Source organism: Bos taurus, chromosome 2 (assembly GCF_002263795.3).
Source record: "Bos taurus isolate L1 Dominette 01449 registration number 42190680 breed Hereford chromosome 2, ARS-UCD2.0, whole genome shotgun sequence".
NCBI classification, from domain to species: Eukaryota; Metazoa; Chordata; class Mammalia; order Artiodactyla; family Bovidae; genus Bos; species Bos taurus.
In genome coordinates, this window is record NC_037329.1 from 118,199,567 (window position 1) to 118,225,229 (window position 25,663).

The 25,663-nt window shown below is 44.2% G+C and overlaps 1 protein-coding gene across 7 annotated transcripts in view; it reads right to left on the bottom strand.

The window, feature by feature from the left end:
* Positions 1-25,663, bottom strand: part of SP110 (SP110 nuclear body protein) — a 49,616-nt gene that overhangs the window by 16,286 nt on the left and 7,667 nt on the right. For 4 of the 7 annotated variants that reach the window (XM_005203019.5, XM_003585776.6, XM_005203016.5 and 1 more), the window contains exons 3-12: positions 24,540-24,708; positions 20,963-21,229; positions 19,044-19,127; positions 16,403-16,480; positions 13,232-13,360; positions 10,806-10,955; positions 8,745-8,831; positions 7,623-7,676; positions 5,276-5,341; positions 3,237-3,455 (exon numbers count right to left, since the gene is read on the bottom strand). In XM_005203019.5, the coding sequence (XP_005203076.1) occupies positions 3,237-3,455; positions 5,276-5,341; positions 7,623-7,676; positions 8,745-8,831; positions 10,806-10,955; positions 13,232-13,360; positions 16,403-16,480; positions 19,044-19,127; positions 20,963-21,229; positions 24,540-24,708 (1,303 nt within the window). The remainder of the gene's footprint in view (positions 1-3,236; positions 3,456-5,275; positions 5,342-7,622; positions 7,677-8,744; positions 8,832-10,805; positions 10,956-13,231; positions 13,361-16,402; positions 16,481-19,043; positions 19,128-20,962; positions 21,230-24,539; positions 24,709-25,663) is intronic. The other 3 variants (XM_015459855.3, XM_005203017.5, XM_005203018.5) reach the window with 2 other exon arrangements.

Here is a 25,663-nt window from a genome sequence, read left to right on the forward strand (position 1 = left end):
ATGGTCGTGTGGAATACACATTGAGCAGAGTCCCCCTTTAAGGTGGGGAGGGGAGCTCCTAGTGACATCAGAGCTATAGATCATTCGCACACTTCCTGCCTCTTTCCAGCAGGGGGCAGTAAAGGGCCTGGTTACAAGAATCAGCTCTGCCAGATTAATAAGTCAAGTGTGTTTCTCTTCTAGTTTATATGGGTCAATGGAGGCCCTGATATAGGTATTCATACTTGATGAGGAAGCATGGATAATGTATTGATCTGACAGCTATTTAAGCACAAAGTGCAAGGCGCAGAGGAGAGCTGGAGCCACGAGCAAAGCCTTCTGACCTCATTTGACTTTCCCGAAGTGAATAGGATGTACACAGTTAATCACACTTGTGATAAAACAAACTCACAGCCTTAGAGAAGAACTTACAGTTACCAGGGAGGAACGGTGCAGGGAGGGATAGTTAGGGAGTTTGGGATGGACATGTACACACTGCTGTATTTAAAATGGATAACCAACAAGTACCTTCTGTATAGCACAGGGAACTCTACTCAGTATTATCTAACAACCTAAATGGGAAGAGAATTTGAAAAAGGATACATGTATAGGTATAACTGAGTCAGTTTGCTGGACAGTAGAAATTAACAGAACATTGTAAATTAACTATACTTCTTTTCTTTTTTTTTTTATAAAGAGATCTGAGTACTTCCCTGGTGGTGCAGTGGTTAAGACTCTGTGCTTCCACTGTAAGGGGCATGGGGTCGATCCCTGGTGGGGGAAGTTCTTGCCTCAAGTTATGGCCGAAAAAAGAGAACCAAAAAAAAAAAAAATCCAAAAAAAAAAAATATATATACTTGTGATAAGTGCCACCAAGAAAAAACACTGTACCTGCTGGGTTCAAGAAGCTTTGTTCAAGGTGAGTCTGAAGCTGTGTAGCAAAGAAAGGAGGATGGAGGGGTTGGCTATGGGGATGGAGTGTGTGATGGGGGAGGAGATACAGGAGCTGGCCCTGAGCAGGATGGAGCAGGAAGCACTGGGTGATGCTCAGAGAACCAGGCTGGAAGAGGCCCTGGGGGCTGTGGCTAGGGGTTGGAATACGGGTGTAGATTATGTTCTGTTTCTTGACCCGGTGGTTGGGTACACCTGGGCTTTTCCTTCGTGTGAGTCCCTCAAGTTGTATACTACGCACCAGCATTTTTCTGTAAGCACAGTATGCCAGTGCTCCTCAAGATGTTGACCTGCGATGAGCTTGACCAGAACAGGAATCAATGCAGGGCTGTCTATAATACTATACATAAAATAGACAACAAATAAAGACCTGCACTGCACAGCACAGGGAACTCCGCTCAATACTCTCTAATGGCCTAGATGGAAAATAACCGAAAATGGAGTGGATGTATATATTACGTATACCTGATTCACTGTGCTATGCAGCAGAAAGTACTACAACACTGTAAATCAACTACAGTTTGATAAAAATTTTAAAAGTAATAAAAAGAGTGCGTGCTAAGTCTTCAGTCGTGTCCAGCTCTGTGCTAACATATGGACTGTAGCCTGCCAAGTTCCTCTGTCCGTGGGATTTTCCAGACAAGAATACTGGAGTGGGTTGCCATTTCCTCCTCCAGGGCATCTTCCCAGCCCAAGCATCGAACCTGTGTCTCATGTCTCCTGCATTGGCAGGTGGATTCTTTACCACCAGCGCCATCTGGGAAGCCCCAGATAGAAACAGTGATGTTAGTAATGGAGGCTAGAGAATGCTGAAGTCATTTATGGTCCTCCCAGAACTCAGTGGTTTATTATAGACTTCAGCCAACTACGGCCCAGGAGCCAATCGGCCCAATGTCTGTTTCTGCGATGAATGTTTTATTGGAGCGGAGCCAGGCCTACTTGTTATGTTTTTGCCTCTGCCAGTTTCCTGCTCCCAGGAAAAGGTTAAAGTAGCAGCACTAAACCAGTATGGCCAGCCGAGCCTAAATGACTCACTCTCTGGCCCGTTATAGAAAAAGTTTTTCAAGCTTTGGCTTGCAGTGACCCTCTCACTTCTGTCCACATTTCTTTGGCCAAGTCACATGGCCCTTCTTGAGTACACAAGGCAGGAGTGTGTGACCTTCTGAGATGCTGGCAAGCAGTACTGTGACCTCCCACCTCGTGTTTAACCCTGCGCAGTGGGCAAAGAGGTTTCGAGGAAAACACTGGCAGACTATCACTCTTGGCCTGTGTGTTCAACAAATGGAAAAGGCTTGTTATTTCTGTGTCCAACTTGTTATTTCTATGATATGTCCAACTCTTTGCGACCCCATGGACTATAGCCCACCAGGCTCTTCTGTCTATGGTATTTTCCAGGCAAGAAGACTGGAGTGGGTAGCCATTCCTTTCTCCAGGGGCTCTTCCCAACCCAGGGATTGAACCTGGTTCTCCTGTGTTGCAGGAAGATTCTTTACCGTCAGAGCCACCAGGGAAGTCCTTATTATTTCTAGTGCTGGTGAAGACGTAGGGGAAAGTGTGTCCACACCATATTCATGGGAGTCTAAACTGGCAACAGTCTGATCATTGGGTAGGGCACTATTTATTTTACTTTATTTTTAATTTAGTTTTTTGGCCACACCGCACCACGCCACTTATGGGATTTAAGTTGCTCGACCAGGGATGGAAGCCAGGCCCTCGGCAGTGAGAGCACAGAATCCTAACCACTGGATGACCAGGAGTTTCCCAGTATGGGATAATTCTACTTTTTAAAATATTTATTTGTTCATTTGACTGTGTGGGGTCTTAGTTGTGGCACACGGATCTTTGTGGCACACAGGCTCGGTGGCTGTGGCATGCGAGCTTAGTTGCCTGACCAGGGATTGAACTCATGTTCCCTGCACGGTTAGGTGGATTCTTAACCACTGGACCAGCAGGGAAGTCCCGAGATAATTTTAAATACGCAGACTCATGGGTTAGTCTATGTCACCTCCAGAGACAAACCATGAAGAAATAAGCCAGAGAATGTGTCCACCCCCGTCAGTGGGTCGGCCCGAATCAGAGAGCAGCCCCCAGACTCCACGGAGCAGGTGACTCTGCTGATGGATGTAAACAGCAGAACCTGGGAGAGGTGACCTGGGTCCACAGGACACAGCTGAGGCAACCTGCACCCTGGGGACGCGATTACTTCTCCCAGCAACCACCCCCAGACCCTGAGACCCTGCTCTGTCTTCATGCCGCCTCACGGATGCTTCTCCCTCCTTCCAGTAATCACTTTAGATCTACATCACCTGTGCGGGCTCCATGAGAGACCCTCCCACGCTGAGCATTCAGGTGACCAGTGCCACCACCAGCTTTATCCTTTTGTGCAGGCATTCGGGCACCTTCAGCCTGTGCCTTTCGGGCTCTTGTCATGACTGTTGATTTTCTGGTTGAGTCATCCTTCTTTTGAGTCACCTGATTCACCCCTTGGAGCTTCTCTTGGATTCTGAGCCCTGATGAGGCTGCTCCTGGAGCAAATAGAGATTTGTGATGAGTTTTCACTGGGGTCCCAGTGGCCCTCCTGTTAGCAACCTCCCTCTCACATTCCCAGTCCCCTCACTTTGAGTTCCCTTTGTACCCCTGCCTGCCTCTTACTATTTCTCTATAATCACTCCTCTCTTTTTCTTGGATGTATCTTTCTTCTCCTCCCTAAACCCTGTTTCTCTTTTCCTCCTTCAATTCCTCTTTCTGACTCTTCATTACATGTGTATCAGTGAGAATATAAGCTCCATGAGGGCAGGAATCTTGTCTGTTTTGCTTGTTGCTGAGTCCTCAGAAGCTAAGGCATGTGGCCAGAACACACCTCAGCTCAATGCATCTCTGTGGAATGAATGTGTAACAAGCAGCATAGTTTAGAAAATATTCAAATTATGTATTTTTCATCCTTATACATTGTATGCTACTGCTAAGTCGCTTCAGTTGTGTCTGACTCTGTGCGACCCCATAGATGGCAGCCCACCAGGCTCCTCTGTCCCTGGGATTCTCCAGGCAAGAATACTGGAGTGGGTTGCCATTTCCTTCTCCTTATAATGGTCAGGGTTCCCTAATTATGAAGTTAATCAATTTTCGGGAAAGGGCAGAATCTAGCCCAGGATCTCAGTCAAGGCCACTTTGGAGATACTACACAAAATCTCAGAAACACAAGAGTGAAAGGGGATTTCTATGTTCCAAAAATTATTTTTATACACCAACAAGAAAAGCTCAGAGGTCTGAATGTCAAGTGTTCCCAGAAGTTGTTGGTAGAGAGAACTCAGCATGTGACAAGGAGGCAGCGGGGCTGGGGACTGGGAAAAAGAGTCAAGGGGAGGAGAAGGGTAGGGAGGAGGTTCTGGTCCCTTCCCAGGTCAGACCCCAAGACTGAGGGGTATTGGCAACAAGCAGAAAAATTGGGAAAATGTCCAAAGCAGTGAAATGCATGTCATGATTTCAGTTTGGGCGCTGAGAGGAGATTTCCTCCCAGGGTGCCACATTCCCTCCTAAGGGCTGGGAATCCAAGACAATCCCCACTAATCGGCACATCTTGAACTAAAGAAATAAGGAGAAAGGAGAGGGGCAGGGGAAGAGGGAGAAAGTGCAGAGGAAAAGGATAAAAGGTGATGAGCATGAAAAGGAATAAAGCAGAGGGTCCAGAAAAGCACAAAGTTACATATAGTTTTCTTTCTTGTGCTGCAAATAACATGCTTTGTCATGCATGGAGTCAATGGCATGCTAAGCATCTCTGCGGGTGGCTTTGAACACTCGATGACCACAAATCTAACCCCAGTTTGGGACTGGGAATCTGGATCCTGCCTGCACATTCAGGTTTTTGCTTTGTCTGTTCTTCTTGGCTCTGAACTTGCACTGGACATTGTGTGTGCTAAGTCACCTCAGTCGTGTCCGACTCTGTGTTATCCTATAGACTGCAGCCCCCCCGGTTCCTCTGTCCATGGGGGTTCTCCAGGTAAGAATACTGGAGTGGGTTGCCATGCCCTCCTCCAGGGGATCTTTCCGACCCAGAGATTGAACCCATGTCCCTTGTGTCTCTGGCATTGGCAGGTGGGTTCTTTATCACTAGGGTCACCTGGGAAGTCCCATATCTCAAAATTGTCTGATGCCTCCTGTCCACCTCCGCCTCATTCCTTCCCAGTGCTAAGATAAAAGAAGCCTGTTGGAAGCAACATGGTTCTCTCTTTGTGGGGCATAGTCCTTGATGAAATGGTCTAGGCACTGGGGTGGAGTTGGCCATGTGGCTGAAGAGAAGAACCCTAATGAACACCAAGGGAATGACAACTTCATCTTTCTTGCTCACCTTTTGAGAGACATTTTTTCTGTCTTTTTTTTGAACTTGACCAGTTATGTATTTTTCTCTTCTTTTCTGAAACAGAAAAGAAAATCATCTTTTATGGCTATCTATAGCTATGGTTTTCCCAGTGGTCATGTATGGATGTGAGAGTTGGACTGTGAAGAAAGCTGAGCGCCAAAGAATTGATGCTTTTGAACTGTGGTGTTGGAGAAGACTCTTGAGAGTCCCTTGGACTGCAAGGAGATCCAACCAGTCCATTCTAAAGGAGATCAGTCCTGAATATTCATTAGAAGGATTGATGCTGAAGCTGAAACAGCAATACTTTGGCCACCTGATGCGAAGAGCTGACTCATTAGAAAAGGCCCTGATACTGGGAAAGATTGAAGGCAGGAGGAAAAAGGGATGACAAGGATGAGATGGTTGGATGGCATCACCGACTCAATGGACATGAGTTTGAGCAAGCTCCAGGAGTTGGTGCTGTGATTCATGGGGTCGCAAAGAGTTGGACACGACTGAGTGACTGAACTGAACTGAACTGATAGTGATCTACAAGTTTGAAATTTTTAAGTAAAATTTTTTCTATCTTCCTATCACTTTGGGGAGGAAAGAGACCCAGGAGCCAATGTGAAGAAACTACTTGGAAATGAAAAAGGATTGAATAAAGAATAACAGAGATGTGGCAAATTATTAACATTAAAATATGCCATTTTTTCTAATAACTAGTTTTTTCAAGACTAGAAGAAAATATATAGAGAGATTGTTATAAGCCATAGATATAAATGATCTTCTTAGCCAAACTCAAGGCCAAAAATCATAAAGGTAAAAGATGAACAGATTTAACCATTTAAAAAACTTAAATGCCCATACTTCAAAAAGTATCCATGTGATATTAAAATAAAACTGGGAAATTCGAATATATGTAACATTAGAGGATGAATGTCCTTAATAGATAAAATAAAAAATGAATAGCATACTAAGAAAATGGACAAAAAGCATGAATTGAAAGTACATAAATTAAATTAAAGCATAAATTAAAAGAAGAAATACAAATGAAAAAAATTTTTAAAAAGCATCTTTAGACCCCCCCTCAAAAGTCCAAAAAATTCATTGCTTGGTTTGAATTATACCCAAACTTGTAAAAACCTCTATCATATCTGGGTTGATGAGAATGCAGTTAATGAGCACTTGTGTTGTTAAAGGGAACAACAGCAAAACAGTATAACAAATATGAAATTTAAGATACATAGACTCTAACCAAGTAATTTACACTTAGAAATTAATTCAGAGGAAATTATTGGGCAATTGTGTAAAGATACCAACACATGCAATATGATTTCTATTTTTATATAAAAATGGGAAGTATCCTAACTTACCGCCAATAGGTTATTATTGAAATAAATTGTCACTCATGCAGTAATGAGTTGTATATCCCCTCCCTTCCGAAAAAGGAAAATAGATAATGGATAACATTGATACAATGAGAAAAATGTTTAGAAGTGTTTATAGAATAGACTATGCAGAATAAGCATGTGTGTGTATATATACATATATATAATGTATATGCATATAAATATATATATGTAAAGAATGTACACACATATATGTACATGAATGCAGACCTTTTTGTAAGGTACAAAAATAAGGTGGCAGAAGCAGATTAAACAGATATTTCACTTCCTGATTGATAACTTTGCATACTTTTGGCAGATTTTATGAGGAACTTTACATGGGGCTGGACAGGATGGGCTACTCTTCAGTACAAGCTGAACCAGATCTTGGCTTAACCTGCACAGCGTATTTCTCTGCCAGGCATAGTTCTCTGCAGGACAGGGGTCTCCAGGACAGCTGTCTGCTATGGATGGTGCTGAGATCCATGCTGCTTGGCAAGGAAATGATAGCAGAATTACTAAATTTAACCTGCAGATAGAGTCCTATAGTGGAGGAGGTGTGCCTCTCCTTGATCTTGCCTCTTTCCTTTCTTGTGGGCTGTAGCCCAGTGAAGGGGATGCTGCATGGTAAGGATGATAGAGCGACAGCCAGAATGAGCCATGTATGGTGCCAGCCCCGACCACCTACTTCTGTACAGGAGAGAGAAATAAGCCTTTTTATCTCACCCACTATTTGGAGGGGGAGGGTAAGTGGTGGTTTTCTGTCACATCCAGCAAGTTAGTCTTAATGGCCACAGAGTATTGCTTTTATAGTACTTTTTTTTCTTTTAATGTTGCAAAAAGTTAAATTACTGCTGTAAAAAGCACACATCTTTTTCTGGCTTGGATATCCTAAGGACATAACAATCATTAAAAATAATATCAAATCTACCCTACCAGGGACCAAATAAGTTCTTTACACTTACGCTTTTTCCCGGGAGATTTTTCCAAAGACAGTTTACTGTCATCATCCATGGAATCTTGAAAGTAATAAGAAAGAAACTTTTGAATAAGCAATCTTTGTATTCATTTCCATCAATATTGAGTTGGTAAAGCTTTAACAGTATTATTTCTATCCCTTAATATAATGGGCTTCCCTGCTGGCTCAGAGGTTAAAGCGTCTGCCTGCAATGAGGGAGACCAGGGTTCGATCCTTGGGTTGGGAAGATCCCCTGGAGAAGGAAGTGGCAACCTACTCCAGTATTCTTGCGTGGAGAATCCCATGGAGAGAGGAGCCTGGTAGGCTACAGTCCATGCGATTGCAAAGAGTCAGACACAACTGAGCTACTTCACTTTCACTTTATTATAATGGAGAATGGAGGCTCCTCAAGAGGGCTCTAGGGACCAAGATTCTCTAGTCCTGCGCATGCACACAACAAAGTCAGGGCTTCATGCTCAGGTATAGTATTACATTTGCGTTTATGACTAGCTGTTCACTTCCCAGAAACGTCATGTGAGAAATATGGTGATTGGGGTTTTAGGGAAAAACTGGATGGCTTGGCAGTGTAATAAAGTACCATGAATATACTCAGAGCATGAACTCTTCATGGTAGAGAAAGAAAGTGAAAGAGTCGCTCAGTCATGTCCACCTCTTTGTGACCCCATGGACTGTAGCCCGTCAGTCTCCTCTGTCCATGGAATTGGCCAGGCAAGAATACTGGAGTGGGTAGCCATTCTCTTTTTCAAGGGGTCTTCCCTAGCCAGGGATCAAAACTGGGTTTCCTGCATTGCAGGTGGATTCTTTACTGTCTCAGCCACCAGGGGAGCCTTAACAGTGATGGGTTGCCCCCTAATTGTTTCTTGGGATGAAAAAACTTAACTCTTTTCATGTATAAAGCATAAATAAATATATCAAGTACAGAAATGGATGTATAATATACCTGTGTTATTAAAATACCCTGGGGGGTAGGGTTCATGATTAGAAAACAATATCTAGATGGGCTCTCTGGAGCAGCGATAATGAACAAATGGCTGAGAAACACTGACTCAGTAAAACAGCTCTAAGTCTGGGTTCCTGATTATACACTGTGAGACTTGCGATCCCTCACCTTTGCCGTGGGTGATTCTTGGTGGTGTGCTGGGTGGCTCCTGGGATCTCTTCCCTTCATCCATTTCTGAAGTATTATCACTGATCTCTGGGGAAAAAAAAAACCAGCATTCATGTCACTTTCCCCTCTGGAAAGTCAATGGGGAATCTCCCAGAGAACCAGGAAGGACCTTGAACACTCTGGAGTTGAAGGCTGGAGGTTCCAGTCTTGCTTGAGCCTCCAAGACACCCTCCTGAGAATAATTCTACCACTGATCTGTCTGCCAGTCAGGGGAGGGCCATAGCAAAGCTGGTCAGTAATGGTTCCACTATAACAGAATGTCCTTTGGGGAGCCGTCATTTGAGCCTCTGGACCAGAGATTCAAAGTGAGGTTGTGAACCCCTTGGAGAGTCCTGAAAACTCTTTCAGGAGACCTTCCAGGTCAAAATTGTTCTCATAATGAGATGTTCTTTGCCTTTTTTTGCTATGTTGGCTTTTGCACAGATAAAGCAGGTAAAAACTCTGGTGCTTCAGTACAAATAAAGTCCCCAAATCTTAGAATTACCTATTGAGTTCTCCACCACCACTTACTCAACATGAAAAAAACAAACAGCAGTTTCATTTAAGAATGTTCTTGATGAAACAGTTAAAATTATTAATTGTATTAAATTTCTACCCTTGAGAATACTTCTTTTTAATAGTCTATGTGAGGACTTCCCTGGTGGTCCAGTGGTTTAGACTCTGCCTTGCAGTGCAGGGGACACAGGTTCGATCCCTGATTAGGGAACTAAGATCCCACATGTTGTGGAGTGACTAAGCCTGTGCTCCACAATAGAGAGTCTGTGCACTGCAATGAGAGATCCTGCATGACGTAACTAAGACCCGATGCAGCCAAAAGGAAAAAAGTCTATGTGAAAAATTGGGGAGCACATACAAAGTAGTTTGTTGCGTCTTGAAGTACCATGATTGTCTCAAGAATAATACTCAGGTGATTGAGTTGTAAGCTCACTGTAAAATCCAGTAAACCAATACTTTCCAGTTGTATATGCTATTATAAAGTCTGGCATGAGTAGGAGATTCATTTGAAACACAAGATAGTGTGAAACATCTTACTACAACGGAGTATGAAAAGCTCATTGATATGGTTTCAGACTCTGGTTACAGCAAACCTTTAAGAAACTATCACTTGTGGAGTTTTGGTGTAGTATCAAATGTGAATAACCATAGATATCTCAAAAGACTGTTAACGTACTCCCCCCTTTTGGCTACAGATTTGTGTGGCGCTGGATTTTCTTCCTATGATTCAACCAAAGGTAAGGGGGATTAAGAGGTACAAACACCCAGTTATAAAATAAATAAGCCAAAGGGATGTAACATACGGTATAAGAAATAAAGTCAATAATATTGTAATAACTTTGAATGGGGATAGTTAATAAGTTACTAGACTTATGGTGGTGATCATTTTATAGTGTATGCAAATGAAACCCTTATGTAATGTACCTGAAACTAACATAATATTGTACACCAAACATATTTCAATGAAAGAAAAAAAATTTTAAAGAAGCTTTAAAAACAGAAAGCAATTGTTAACAGGGTATAGACTGTGTTATTAAAAGTGTTCTCTCAGCTCTCAATATAATACAGTAAAGATATGTACAAAAATATTGAAGAAGCACATTGAAAAGATAGTTAATAAAAATTTTTAGAAGAATCCAGCTTTGATTAAGGTAGACATTAAAGAGAGCTGCAAAAATGTAAAATGATACCACTCACCTAACTAATATTTTTATTTGAAAAGTGACGACCCAGAGGGATGGTACGAGGAGAGAGGAGGGAGGCGGGTTCAGGATGGGGAACATGTGTACACCCATGGCGGATTCATGTTGAGGTATGGCAAAACCAATACAATATTGTAAAGTAATTAACCTCCAATTAAAATAAATTTATATTAAAAAAAGAAAAGTGTGCTATTTTCCATAAAAATATATTATTTATGGTAATGAGTTATTGGTCTATTGTGGGTTGCAGGAGAGAGCCTTCCACACTGAGCTTCCAGCTGACAAATTCCATCACCAGCCTTACCCTCTGATTTAGGCATCTGGGCACATTCTGTCCTTCTCTTTTGTGTCCTTGTCATGACCTTTGTATTCCTGATTGAGTCGTCCTCTGTATGAGTCACCTGATCCAGTCCTTGGAGTGTCTTTTGGATCCCATGCCCAGGTAAGGCTGCCCCTGGCCAAACAGTGATTTGGGTACAGTTTTAATTGGAATCCCAGTGGCCCTCCTCCTTCCCTGAATAGTGATTGCCTTCTCACACCCCTAGTCTCCCCACTGTGAGACCTTGGTACCCCTGCTCTGCACCTCACTTTTCTCCTGCTATCTCTTTGTAGTTATGTATATATATATTTTCTTGTATGTACTTTCCTTTCCCCTGAAAACTTACTGTCTATTCTTACTCTCTGTGCAACTTGTTGAAATCAATCAGATTAATCTGTGGGAATCCCAGAGCACTGGGGCTGATTTCCTGTTTCCTGGCTTCAGACCCCGACTGCCAGAAAGTGCCACATCCAAATAAACATGGTCAGATGGTCTGTTTCAGCAGAGGAGGGGTCTTGTAAAGCACTTTTCCAGGTTCCCTAGGGCCTATGTGTGATACAGGAGACAGGAGAGACCCAGGATGCCTCTAGTAGGGAAAGGGCAAAAAGGTATCAAAGAATTGAGAGGCAGGGGCCCTGCAGTGGAGGGTGAGGCTGAGACCCAGAGGATGAAGGGGAGTGGGAGTGGGAGTGTTAGCACTGGGGCTCTCTTCTCCCTTTATTTTGCCAGTGGATTTTGTATTTACATTTTTGGACTAGATTTTTTTACTGAGTGCCACATTGACTTCTCTGGTGGCTCAGATGGTAAAGAATCCATCCACCTGCAAGGCAGGAGACCAGGGTTTGATCCCTGGGTCAGGAAGATCCCCTGGAGAAGGGAATGGCAACCCACTCTAGTATTCTTGCCTGGAGAATCCCATGGACAGAGGAGCCTGGCAGGTTACAGTTCATGGGGTTGCAAAGAGTCAGATATGACTGAGTGACTTGCATTTTCAAATTGGTGTACTGTGGGGAAATTGTCTCCTTGATTTCTCAGTGCTTCTGTGAAAAGCTCTAGCTTCCTGAGACACAAAAGAATATATAAAAATAGGAGATGTCTTCTTTCACTTCCCCTAGAATTATTTCACTTTTCACATACCATAGAAATTAAATCTCTAGCTAGTTAATTACTGCCTGATCCAAAGAGGTGATAAAACTTCTCATTCTGGTCATGATCAAATGTTTGTGGCCAGGGCTAGGCTCCTAGGTTAAGTCCCACAGTACCAGGGACATGGAACACTCCATCCCTAGGTGTTCACATGTCAAAAGGGATGGAGCCCAGAACTTGGAGACTCTTTAGTAAAAGCTGGAGACACCTGGGGTTTCTTTGGCTCTTAGAAAGAGGCATTTACATTCTCCCAAATTAGGGTGAAGACTCAGGATCTTTTCAATCTTATCTCAAAGCAGTTTAAAAAAAAATTGCTTTTCTCTTTTCAGGAGCAGAAGAGGATGTCCTGTATACAAACAGAAAATCCATCCTTCTTTCTCCTGTGTCTACAGGATGTAATCTGCATTCACACAGAAGATTCCATCAGCTCCCTCCTCGTTCCTGTGGGTCTGCGTATGAGAAATGCTACAATGTCGAACTGGTTGTGAATATCAATAAAGAATTCTTCTCCCTGACCCAGGTGCTTTGTGGTTTTATAATAGTCATATTTCTAAAGAACATCACTCTGTAGGAGGGGGTAATCCCGTGGTTCTTGACAAACCACACACACGCATAGACAGTTAGCACCAATCTTGAAATGAACAAGTCAAAAATTGAATTCTAAAAATTTCCCTCAATATATTTGCATCCTTTCTCAGCAACAGCATCACCTACCATTCACCCAGCCGTTTAAGCCAGAAACTGAAGAACAAGCCTTGATTTCTCTCTCTCATTCTCAGCTTCCAATTTACCAAATCTTGTCAACTCTACCTCCAAACTGATCTTGAATAGACCTTCTCTCCAACGTCTGCCAGATGTGAATCCAGGCTGCTGTCAGCTCCCACGGCATCTGCCCCTTAAAGGGGTGCCCTATATCTTTTCTATTTCCAATTCATTCTTTACATAACACCATAATTTTTTGTTGGTGAAAATTGAATCATGTCATGTACACACTGCTATATTGAAATGGATAACCAACAAGGCCCTACTGTACAGCCCAGGGAGCTCCCCTCAATGCTATGTGGCAGCCTGAATGGAAGAGGAGTTTGGGGGAGAATGGATGCTGAGTTCCTTTGCCGTCCACCTGAAACTATCACAACATTGTTAATTGACTATATAATCCAATATAAAATAAAAAGTTAAAAAAATTGGATGATGTCACTTCACAGACTAGGTCTCTTCAGTGGCTCCCTACTGCACTTAGAATAAAATCCCATCTCCCACACCTTGGTCAACAGGGATGAGCTGTCTCTGGCCTCCAGCCCCTTCTTGTTTTCTCATCTTACTTCCTTGGTGGCTATTTTTCTGCTGTCTCTTCTTTGAGGTGGCCCAGATACATCTTTTTCTTTTCTTTCCTGAAAAGATACAGATCATCTTTTATAGCTACAAACATTGATCTATCAACCTCATATGTCAACAATGCTTAGCTTCAAATCACAGTGGCCAGGAGGTCATTGGTGATCTTTGGTGATGCTGAAATTCTAAAGCAGCAGAGGAGAGAGAGATGTAAAGAAATGGACACAATACGTTTGGGTAACTCATTTCTAGAAGTTTCATTGTGAAACAGAAGGGAGAGCAATGGATGACATGAGAGGAGAATCAAGAGAAAATTCCTTTTATGAACTGTGATAGGATTGGGCATTGGTTGAATGAATATCCTTGTGAGAAAGTGAAAGTCGCTCAGTCATGTCCAACTCTTGTGACCCCATGGATGTAGCCCGCTAGGCTCCTCTATCCATGAGATTCTCCAGGCAAGAATACTGGAGTGGGTTGCTGTGCCCTTCTCCAGGGGATCTTCCTGACCCAGAGAACCTGGGTCTCCTGCATTGCAGGCAGATTCTCGACCATCTGAGTCACCAGGGGGAGATGCTGAATTCTCAAGAAAGAGAGGGACCATAGAGATGGTCAGGAGAGGTGGAAGGGTTGCTTTGGAGAGAATGAAGGAACTGGAAAGGAGGGGGCAGATGCAGGGTTTACTGGGTGGGAGCGGGAAGAGAGGGAATTCTCATCTGATGCTTTTGTATGAAACAGGAGGAAAGGTCATCTGATGTGCAAAAGGGAAGCAGTGAGGTATAAGAGGTTTGAAAATAAAAAACTGTTTTTTTTAGATTTGAGAGGATCTTGAAAGTGGAGAGTGAAATAATTGGCTTAAAGCTTAACATTCAGAAAACGAAGATCATGGCATCTGGTCCCATCACTTCATGGGAAATAAAGGGGAAACAGTGGAAACAGTGTCAGACTTTATTTTGGAGGACTCCAAAATCACTGCAGATGGTGACTGCAGCCATGAAATTAAAAGACGCTTACTCCTTGGAAGAAAAGTTATGACCCCCCTAGATAGCATATTCAAAAGCAGAGATATTACTTTGCCAACAAAGGTCCGTCTAGTCAAGGCTATGGTTTTTCCTGTGGTCATGTATGGATGTGAGAGTTGGACTGTGAAGAAAGCTGAGTGCCAAAGAATTGATGCTTTTGAACTGTGGTGTTGGAGAAGACTCTTGAGAGTCCCTTGGACTGCAAGGAGATCCAACCAGTCCATTCTGAAGGAGATCAGCCCTGGGATGTCTTTGGAAGGAATGATGCTAAAGCTGAAACTCCAGTACTTTGGCCACCTCATGCGAAGAGTTGACTCATTGGGAAATGAATCCCTCTGATGCTGGGAGGGATTGGGAGCAGGAGGAGAAGGGGACAACAGAGGATGAGATGGCTGGATGGCATCACTGACTCGATGGACGTGAGTCTGAGTGAACTCTGGGAGTTGGTGATGGACAGGGAGGCCTGGTGTGCTGCGATTCATGGGATCGCAAAGAGTCGGACACGACTGAGTGACTGAACTGAACTGAACTGAACTGAGAGGATCACAGGAACTGGAGTGGTCATGCAGTGTGGGGGGTCATTTATGCTGGAGTCATGAAGACACAGGGAGAACACGCTGCCCAGCCATGTGCCTCTCTCCAACTGTGCCTGATTTCTGGTACAGTGCACTGGAAGCAGCTAATAGTCTCCCCCAAGTTCTAGGAAAAGAAAAGAAGCAAAGCAGGTAAAGATAGCAGTAGGTTACTGAAACAATGGATCTGGCACTCTAAACTGGTAAGAAGGGTTATGAAGAAAGGCAGATAGGGCTTCCATGGTGGCTCAGTGGTAAAGAATCTGCCTGCCAGTGCAGGAGACATGGGTTCCATCCTTGGTCAGGGAGGATCCCATATGACTTGAAGCAACTCAGCCTATGCACCACAACAACTGAGCCTATGCTCTAGAGCCTGGGATTGACAACTACCGAAGCCCTCATGCCCTAGATCCCATGCTCCCCAACAAGAGAAACCACTGCAATGAGAAGCCCATGCACTGCAATGAAGAGTAGACCCTGCTCGCCACAACTATGGAAAAGCTGGAACATGGCATGGAAAACCCAGCGCAGATAAAAATAAATACATAAATAAACAAATAAAAGAAAGGCAGAGGACTGAATGGAGAAGGGAAAGGTCAGTGGACTGCTCACCCAACTGATATTGAAAGAAAGCTGCAGAGGAAGAAATCGTAAGGAAGAAATCAAAGAGGGATACTTTTGAATTCATTTTTATAGACTGGGGTGAGAAGGAGAGATCAGAAGTTGAGCAATAGGCTATAGAAGGAACAAATTTCAAGCACTGAATGTCAAAACAAGGAAATCTCAAATTATTGGGAAGATGAGCCGGATTCACATGATGAAAAGGCCCGTGGGTCACTTTTGGGTTCAGGAGGCCAAGAATGGGTTGGGGGAAAAGTCACTGGAAATAAGGAGTTGAAGGATTTGAGAGTCAGAGTCTCGGATGGGTCTGTTACTCACAGGGACCTTGCAGGTGTCCAGGGGGATAGCAAGACTGGAAGTGACAGAGAGACTCTAAGTCAGCCTTGAGGTCCTCCAGGGAGTGGTGGGGAAGTCAATGTATGACAGTGATGAAAAGGGAGTGAGCCCTTCTCTTGATGACTAAGCCTCAAAGGAGAGGATGGGGAGCAAGGGGCTGGGTGGGGCAGTGGGTAGCCAGGGGTGGCATTCAACCTACCTTCCTACATGAGAAGAGAGTAGCAGAGAATATGCAGTCTTGTCTTAAGAGGAAGCAGTGTCCTCTTGGGGAACCAACTTTCCATGAAAGAGGGAAATGTAACTAGCCCTATAAGAAGTTGTGTATGTAGGAGACCTTGATGTTTCCGGAACAATTCCAGTGGGTGTGTATTTCAATGGCCCCAAATGCCTTCTCATTTCCCTATAATTTTTATGAAGGCCTTAGAGGAAGACGTAGTGAACTGGAAACAAACTCTGTTGGGCATGATATCTACAGGCACCTAGTGGGTGCTCATGACAAGATGCAGCCCCAAACCCACCCTCCTGAGATCTGCAGGAGAAAGGCAATCCTTACCTTTCTTGCTGGGGAGTGTCCTGGATGCCTCCTGGAGCTCCTTTGGGTCGCTTGGTTCAGGGACATCATCTCTTTTCACTGACAAAAAAATATAATTCATTTTAGAACTCAGAGCGGGTTGATGAGAAAGTGCCGAGGGATTCTGGTGGGAGAAGCAGAGAGTGGAGAGCACCCCTAGCACAGGTCTGGGGACTCACCAGGTTCCCTGGCTTGGCCTGGGTTTGATCAACTTGTAGTTACTGCTCCCTGTGTGATTATCACAGTGAACTTGAAACAACTGTCCCACAGAGGAGGACTCAGTCTGAGCTCTTTAGAGAGATTTCCCTTTCCCAGTGGAAGAAGAAGAACAAAGACTCTCAGCAGCCAGCCTTTGCCATATGAAAGGTACATGCTATTGCTTAGATATCTGTGATGGGATATTTTTAAACTGCTGTATCTGTGATTATTCATCTTGAGAAATAATGAAGAAGAACTAAGTGTCTTATACACGTCCATCTATCTGCTATTGAAGAAAGCAGGAGTCAGCTTGTGCTTGCCAGCATTTGTTAGCCGCAAGAATACCCAAAATTCTGCTAGTTTTTGCTGACCTAAGAAAGACAGAAGGACCTGAAGCCATATCAGATAAGGGCTCATTTCACAAATGGCAGTCACCATCTTGCTTCCACAGTGCTATGAGATCTGTGTCAAGTTCCAGCCTAGAGAGGATTAGCTAATGGAGGCAGCTAGCCAGCAGTCCTCAGACTTTAAAAGTGATTTGTTGCACTTCAAATTATTTAAATACCTTAAAAATCCAAATGATGTAAAAAAGGATACAATTTGAAAATGAAAGTTCTCACAGTCAAGGTGGGGGCTGGAAAGGAGGACCGTCCACGTCTGGGGCACTGATTCAGTCACATAGTATTTTTGTTTGCTTTGCATTCTTTTTTGTCTGGTTTTCCTTTACTGTTCAAGCTATAGCTCAGGATAACCAAAATAGCTGATACGGGGAAGTTTATTTTTCCAGAAGCAATTCAGAGAGTTGAGCAGTTTGGATGGACAAGTTAAACAGCATCATGGAATGCAATTTGCAAAACCCAACCTGTGTAAATATAAGGGGTAAATGACCTAATTTCAAAGAGTAAATTGCAAGGGAGAAAAAAAGGCACAAAAGTTGAAACTTGCCATAGTGGCAGAAGGATGGTATCTTTTTATATATTTATTGGCCACCCCTCGATGCCTGTGGGATCTTAATTCCCAACCAGGGACTGAACTCGTGCTGCCTGCATTGGAAGGAAGAGTCTTAACCACTGGACCACTGAGGAATACCATTTTTTTTTTTTTTTTAATTGGAGAATAATTGCTTTTACTTTGCATTTTGATGCAGCAGTTTGGAGTTTTACCTACTCAAGTGGCCTCTGGGAGTTGCTGAGCCAAATAGTCCTTCTCCACTGGGATTCACACATCACCTGGCAGAGGAATGTTCTCTGTTTGCAGACTCCTTAGTGGTGTTTGGAATCCAGGTCTTGATACTGTGCAGGACCCTGAGGGGCTCCTGGGCACAAAAGCTTTTCTCTGTCCCCCATTTCTTGAATACAGGAAATAGGCTTCATCTGACCTCCAAGGCCTTCCCTAAGTTCCAACCAGGAGGTTCAAACAGATGCTAGTTAGGGTAGGGAGTGGGGTGTGGAGATAAGGGAGGAAGGAACCATAGTACAGCCTTCCCGCAAGGTCCAGTGTTCCCCCTCAAGGGATATACATGGCAATATCGTGAGCTGTTTTGCAGATACTGAAACCCTCACCAGGAGGGAGAAATGAACAGTTTGCTGCCCATAAGCACAGAGGCCCCAGAATGGTAGAAACAAGAAGTTGATGATGCTGTCTCCCAATTACCTCACCACCGACCAATCAGAAGAACATCCATGGGCTGATCACACCCTCTCTGAACCACTAATATAAAACTTCTCACTTACTCTGTCCAAACTGGGACACACAGTTTTGAGGACATTAACCTGGTCCCTTTTGCCTGGCAAAGCAATATAGCTATTCTTTTCTACTTCATCCAAAGCTCTGTCTCTGAGCTATATCAGTAATTCGGTGTCAGGGTACAGAGGCTGGAATCGGCTTCAGTCCGGCAAGTACTAGTGGGGTTCCTGTCCCTCACCCTCGGTGTCCCTTCTCTGTCCACCTTTCCCAGACCCATCTCCCTCACTCCAGCATCCATCCCCGCCCCTGGGACTCTGTCTCCTTTCAGGAGCTCTGGTTTCTTGTCTGTTCGAGCTCCTGAGGGCAGGGAGCGAGCAGCAGTGGGAAAGCTGGACCATGATGGTGATGGAGAGTGGAGAGAAGAGCCCTGGGCCTGGATGTTCCGAATGGCTTTTCCTCATGGAAGACACAAAAGTTAAGGTGAACCTCTGTGTGTGTGTGTGTGTGTGTGTGTGAGTTGCTCAGTCATATCCTACTCTTTGTGACCCGATGGACCCGCCAGGTTCCTCTGTCCATGGGATTCTCCAGACAAGAATATTGGAGTGGGTTGCCATTCCCTTCTCCAGGGGATCTTCCTGCCCCCAGGAACATGGATCTCTTGCATCGCAGGCAGATTCTTTACTGTCTAAACCACCAGCGAAGCCCCAAGGTAAGGCTGAGTAGTTCAAATCTAGATTACCTGGCACAGGATCTGAGGAAGTGCAGGGCATCTCTTGAGTGTCTTCTTTATCTTTTATTTGAGGGGTCAGGCTGTCACTGGACACTGCGCAGAGAAAGAAAAGAAATTTCAGATCCCAAGACCCACCAGCAGGAACCAGAGATGGGAGAAACAAGAACAATCTGTTGTAGCAGGTAAAAATGATGGGCCAGCTGAGTACCAAGACTCCTCGAGGGCGGGGTAGGCAGGGAGGGAGAACAATCATTTCCTTTCTTTCTTTCTCCCCCTCCCTCACCTACGGGCCTTGCTGCATGGCTTGAGAGATCTCAGTTCCCCAGCCAGGGATCAAATCGAGGCCCATGACAATGAAAGCACTGAGTCTTAATCGCCGTACTGCCAGGCAATTCCCCAGTCGTTTCCTTTCAATTAGTCTCTTACTGATGTAAAAATAGCACTTATTTTGTTTTAAATCTAGAGGATGGACTCTTGTCATTGGCTTCGTGATTATGTTAACCTCGTGTGCATGCGTGCATGCTCAGTAGTGTCTTTTTCGACCCCATGGACTATAGACACTAGGCTCCTCTGTCCATGGAATTCTCCAGGCGAGAATACTGGAGTGAGATGCCATTTTCCTTCTCCAGGGGTTCTTCCTGACCCAGGGAATGAACCCACATCTCCTGCAGCTCCTGCATCGGCAGGCAGATTCTTTACCACTGTGACACCTGGGAAGCCCCAATGTTAACCGTATTTGATGGTAGTTTTAGATGAGTGGAGAAAACTTTTGGACCAAATAGGACCCTTTATTCCCAGTATGGGAGACCTCAGAATCCATGATACCATTTTTAACAGTGGCCAATAATATTCCACAGTTAACATTTTACATAATCAAAGTGCTTTATCATGATGGTTGGGGGAGATAAATGACATAACGGTAGAAGTGAAATCAGGCCCAGCAACCTTTAAACATTTGATCATCTTTCCTAATAACTTCAATAACATCCCTCGTAGAATCCAAGCTATATGAAAATGAATCTGGTTTAAACAGATGTCCCTGTAGTCAGAGGGTGAGCAATCTGTAAAGCATTGAGGCTGTCTGTTGCCCAAGTTACTTGTCAATTCAGAGCAGTGTGTTTTGAGTGCTGGGTGGGCAGGGCTCTTGGACATCACAGTGTCAAATGGCTGTGACAGCATCCCTGACAAGAGGTCAAGTGCATTGACCTCTGCTTCTTTTTCCTTGTCACACCAGTTCTTTTTCCTGGGGTTCCTGCTACAGCCCTCTTGACTTACAGGCAAGTGTTCTCCCTTCACAGCCACCTTGAACCCCGGCAAGTCAGCTCCAAGCAACATTTCTCTAAACAGGGACAGGGGAGTGTGGGCATCCTATATGAATATTTATCACTTATTTGGAGTGTTGTCATTGATCATTTATGTGTTTGAGTGTTAGTCACTCAGTCATGTCCAATTCGCGACCCCATGGACTGTAGTCCACCAGGCTCCTCTGTCCATGGAATTCTCCAGGCAAGAATACTGGAGTAGACTGCCATTTCCTTCTCCAGGGACTCTTCCTGACCCAGAGATGGAACCTGGGTCTCTTGCATTGCAGGCAGATTCTTTACGGTCTGAGCTGCCAGGGAAGCCGGAAGAAAACCATCGTAGGTTACAGGGACAGGATGTCAGGGAGAGGAGCAAACAGTTAAAATGCCAGGAGCCAGCAGAGTACAAGAGCCAAAGAGCAGAGGCTTGGGCTGTTCTAGGGGTGAGAAGCTGGTGTTCTGGGCTCCAGGCCTTACCCAGGCTCCTGACAGTCCTTCTTGGAAAGAGCTGTGTGTGGTAGTAAGAGCTCAGGAAGAAGCAGGTCAACAAAGAGACGGGACCCTGGGGTTCCAGGGCCACTGGCACCCTAGGCTGGGGAGGTACTGGTGTTGGAGTCTGTGTCTCACCTGGACTGAGCCTTCCTTTCTGGATGGTTTCCCGGAGAGTCATGGTGAGGCCGGTGCGGCTGGGCAGCTCACGCAGGACCTCAGAGCTACGCTGGGCGGGTGCTCGCTCGCTGACACTGGGTCCACAGGGTGGGAGGCTCCGTAGGGGTTGTCGGCAGGGGAGACGCGGCAATAGCAGGGTCCTCGGGGAGCTCCTTCCTGCTGGGTTGGCTGGGGCTTCGAGAAGGGTGGTTGTGATTCTGCTCCAGCCTCCATGGGAAGTGACAACTGGGATTGGCGAAGGACCACACATAAGTACGTTGGAATTGTTTGGGGAAGAGATTTCTTTTCTGTTTTTAACTTTATATTTTGTATCGAGGTATAGCTAATTAACAATGTTGTGATAATTTCAGGTGAACAGTGAAGGGACTCAACCACACAGATACCTGTATCCATTCTCCCCGAAACCCTACTCCCCTCCAGGGGAACATGACATTGAGCAGAGTTCCCTGTGCTATACAGGAGGTCCTTGTTGGCTATCCATTTTAAATACAGCAGTGTGTACATGTCCGTCCCAAACTGGGAAGAGATTTCTTTATACTTCACATTCAGTAGGACAAAGTCATGGAGGTATTCACTCTCTCACAGATGTGTAGAACGAATCCATCATGCATTTGCGGACCCGGTAGATTTTCTTTCTTTGATGTGGCCATTTAGTGCGATACAGCTGTTAACCTCTGATGTGACACCAGAGTGGTTTACACACATGGAGTTGAGATTGGTTTTGTATCTAGGGATTTAATTTCCTTTAGTTTCTCTCTAGTTTTGGCTTCAGAATTTAGACAATTATGTCTAATGCTATAATTTTAAATGTTGTCCTTGTTTTAAGAAATAAACATCTCACACATCTCTGGAGCAAATAAGAGAAAATATAAATTCCTTCATGCTTCCCTGGTGGCTCAGTGGTAAAATAATCCACCTGCCAATGCAGGAGATGTATGTGGGTTTGATCTCTGGGTCAGGAAGAACCCCTGGAGAAGAAAATGGCAACCCATTCCAATGTTCTTGCCTGGAAAATCCCATGGACAGAGGAGCTTGGTGGACCACAGTCCATGGGATCACGAAAGAGTTGGACACAACTTAGCAACTAAACAACAACAACAATAATTCCACTGCACAGTGTATGTTTTTATTTGTGTCCAACTCTTTGCAACCCCATGAACTGTAGCCCACCAGGTTCCTCTGTCCATGGGTTTCTCCAGGCAAGAATACCGGAGTGGGTGCTATGCCCTCCTCCAGGGGATCTTCCCGACCCAGGGATCAACCCAGGGTCTCCTGCATTGCAGGTGGATTCTTTACCAGCACAGTGTACTAGGACCCCTATATTCCAGTTTCTGCTCAATTCTGCAGACTCAGTTTCCATGCCTCCTTGCCTTGCACCCTGTGATCTGGCCACACTGAACTCTCCCATCCCAAAACCCCAGGGCCTGGGCTTTCTGCCTGCTGTTCCCCTGCATGTCCAGGGCTGGGTTTCTTTTATAATTCTTCTCCATTTTGTCTCAATCAGTGAACAAAAAAAGGAAAGTAAGGCCAGATTTTGGAGAGGATCCTAGAACAAAATCGCAGAGTTGGATCCAGAAAGATGCTAGAGCTCAGTCAGGCTGGAGATTGGGGGATGGGTTAAGAGTATATTCTGTGTGTGCATCCCTTTGACTCTTACGCTTATTTGGCCTGGCCTTTGAGAACTTGTTTCTCCCAGAACTGCCCTGTCGCTGCTGTGATCTCAGGCGCATGTGCAGCTGTGCCAGCCTGGGGGAGGTCTCTTATCTTCTGCTGCCCTTTTAGCTCGAGGAATCATTTCTCCCTTTGAGAAGGAGCCTCTTGATGGTAAAGTGTCAGAGAGCTGTCAACAATGGTGACTCCAGTAGTAAGAATGCTACCATTCAGTGTGATTTGCTGATCCTTTCCTTGTGGTTCTCAGATAAACGAACCATATGCTTTGACTAAATAAGTGATTTAACCGCCTGCTTCTCTGACTCTTGCTTCTCTCTTCCCAGCAATGTCATTGCTCATTTAATTCCACTTTATTAATTCAGTTCCTCTCTTTCTCAGGGAGCTTCATTTTCTGCTTCTTACTCATACTCTCTCTTTTTATCTCTGTGTCCACAATTCCTTCTCCCTTCCTCTTTAGCTGATTTTCTTTCCTCATTTAGCTTTATAATCTGCCCTCTAGCAGATTGTTTAGAATAGTGATTAAGGGACTTCCCTGGCAGTTTGGTGGTTAAGACTTCATCCACTTTCTAATGCTGGGAGTGTGTGTTCCATCCCTGGTCAGGGAGCTAAGATCCATACCACATGCCTCATGGCTAAAAAAAAAAACAAAATATAAAGCAGAAGCAATATTGTAACAAATTCAATAAAGTCTCTGAAAATGGTCCACATCAAAAATAAATCTTATATTAAAAAAATAGTAATCAAAATCTTGGACCCTAGTATTAGGAGATCCAAGTAGGACTCCTGGCTCTGCACTTAGCAGACAAATAACTTTGGGAAAGTTATTCTGAGCCTTAATTTCCTTATATGTCACATGGACAAGAATGACTTCAAAGGATTGTTTTAAAGATGACATAAGATAATCATACAAAGTGCCTGGGATAATGTCTGGCACACAGTAAGCACTCAGAAAAAAAACCCAAAAACCCCAGCAACGAGGACCTACTGTACAGCACGGAGAACTATATTCAATATCTTGTAAAACCTATATTGGAAAAAAAATCTGAAAAGGAATATAAATATATAACTGAATCACTCTGCTATATACCTAAGACTAACATAACATTGTTAATCAACTGTACTTCAACAAAGAAAAAGATGCTTATTATTATTCATCCATATCCATCTTTCTTCCTCTCTGGCTCTCCTTCTGTCAGGCTAGGTCTCTTCTGTCACTTTATGTGTTCCCTTCCCTAGAGACTGTCCAGTATGCTAAATTGTACAGTCACCTCCCCTCCCCTCTCCCACCCCATAGAACATGTAAGACTGAAAATGGTTATGTCATCTGGAAATTCACCTTAGAGAACCAGAGCCAGGGGCTGTTTTCCTGCCACACTCATGAGAGAGAATGGTCCATCTCTTCCCAAAGAGAAAGTAGGGAGTTAAAGTGCATATTCCTGAAGGCAGAAAGCCAGTTTGAACTTTTAGCATGACAACTTCTATCGTGTTCCTAAAGCCACAAAGGTATTCATGAAGCCTTGGACTTCCCCGGTGGTCCTTGGGTCAAGAACCCACCTGCCAATGCAGGGGATATGGGTTTGATCCCTGATCTGGGAAGATCCCACATGCCACAGAGCAGCCAAGCCCATGCACCACAACTACTGAGCCTGTGCTCTCGAGCCCCCGCGTCATAACTGCTGAAGCCTCTGTGCCCTAGATCCTGTGATCCTCTAGAAGAAAAGCCACTGTATTGAGAAGCTCAAGCACTGCAACAAAGTCTAGGCCCTGCTCACTGAAACTAGAGAAAGCCTGCTCAAAGCAATGAAGACCCAGTACAACCAAATGATAATAAATAAATACAATTTTAAAAACAGAAGCCTCATACCTCTTGTGAAGCTATTGAGAGTCGTTATCAGGTTGGGGTATTCATTCAGGTTAATTTGGCTGAACAATATCTTCAGAAATGATAGACTAAATGTCTTCTCCAGTTGGGTAAGAATGTTGTACACAACTCTGGATAAAGGGACCAGATTTTCGCAGGCTTCCATAGATTCCTTAAAAAGCAGAATAAGGATTATTATACATCATTTTAAAACAGAATGGAGATTTATTACACATTTGTGGTTTTCTAAGCTGTAAGAAAGCGATTTTTGCTCTCTTAAGGAATTTAATGCAAGCTGTGTAGCCAAACTCCCTAACAGAGAGAAATCACATTTCTGTATGTTTACATTCGGAGCTTCACACATACTGATATTTGGGTGGTTAGTCATAGGAGTTTAGTATTCTGGAAAATAAGTCTCTCTCGTGAACCTTATTTTAGGTACATTTGAAGGAAGAGACGAATGTTAAGGAAGAAAAGCGGAGACAAAGACTACTCCTGTCTAATCTCCAGGAGTCTGGCCAGGACTCTTTAGCTGTGGACCTATGAACTGGTCACAAGTGGCAATTCTGTGGATTTCTTGTTAGCCTCTGCTCTCTCTTTCCTTCTCTCATGAACTTGAAATGCCCTAAATGGGAAATCAGAGATATCCTCCTGGGAGGTTGGCCAAGAGGAGAAACATGGCAGGAGAGAATTGACTGAAAAATACTTGTTGAGCAATGACTTGGTTTGGTGAGCAATGGCTGGCTTTGGGTATCTAGCAACAGATAAGACCAACATGGTGCTACCATGTTGGGGGAGGGGTGCTTTATGTTGAAATGATAGGCATCAAATAATAAACACAAATTAAATAAATACCCAATTCCTATCAAAAGCAGTGTTATGAAGGAAAGTGTAATTTGCTATGAGGAAGAATACTGAGGGGGACTTAATTAGATGAGTGGGCCAAGGATGCCTCTCTGAGGAGTGATGAGAGAGTTAATTCTTAGGTAGATTGATAAAGAGTCCGAGGCCCTCAAGGAGGAAGGGGTCCGCCGCCCTTGAAAAGGAGAAAGGGGTCTGGGGCTCTCAAGGAGGAGAAAAGGACAAATGGTTTTTTCTACATTGCTTTGTCTTAGTCACATAAGATG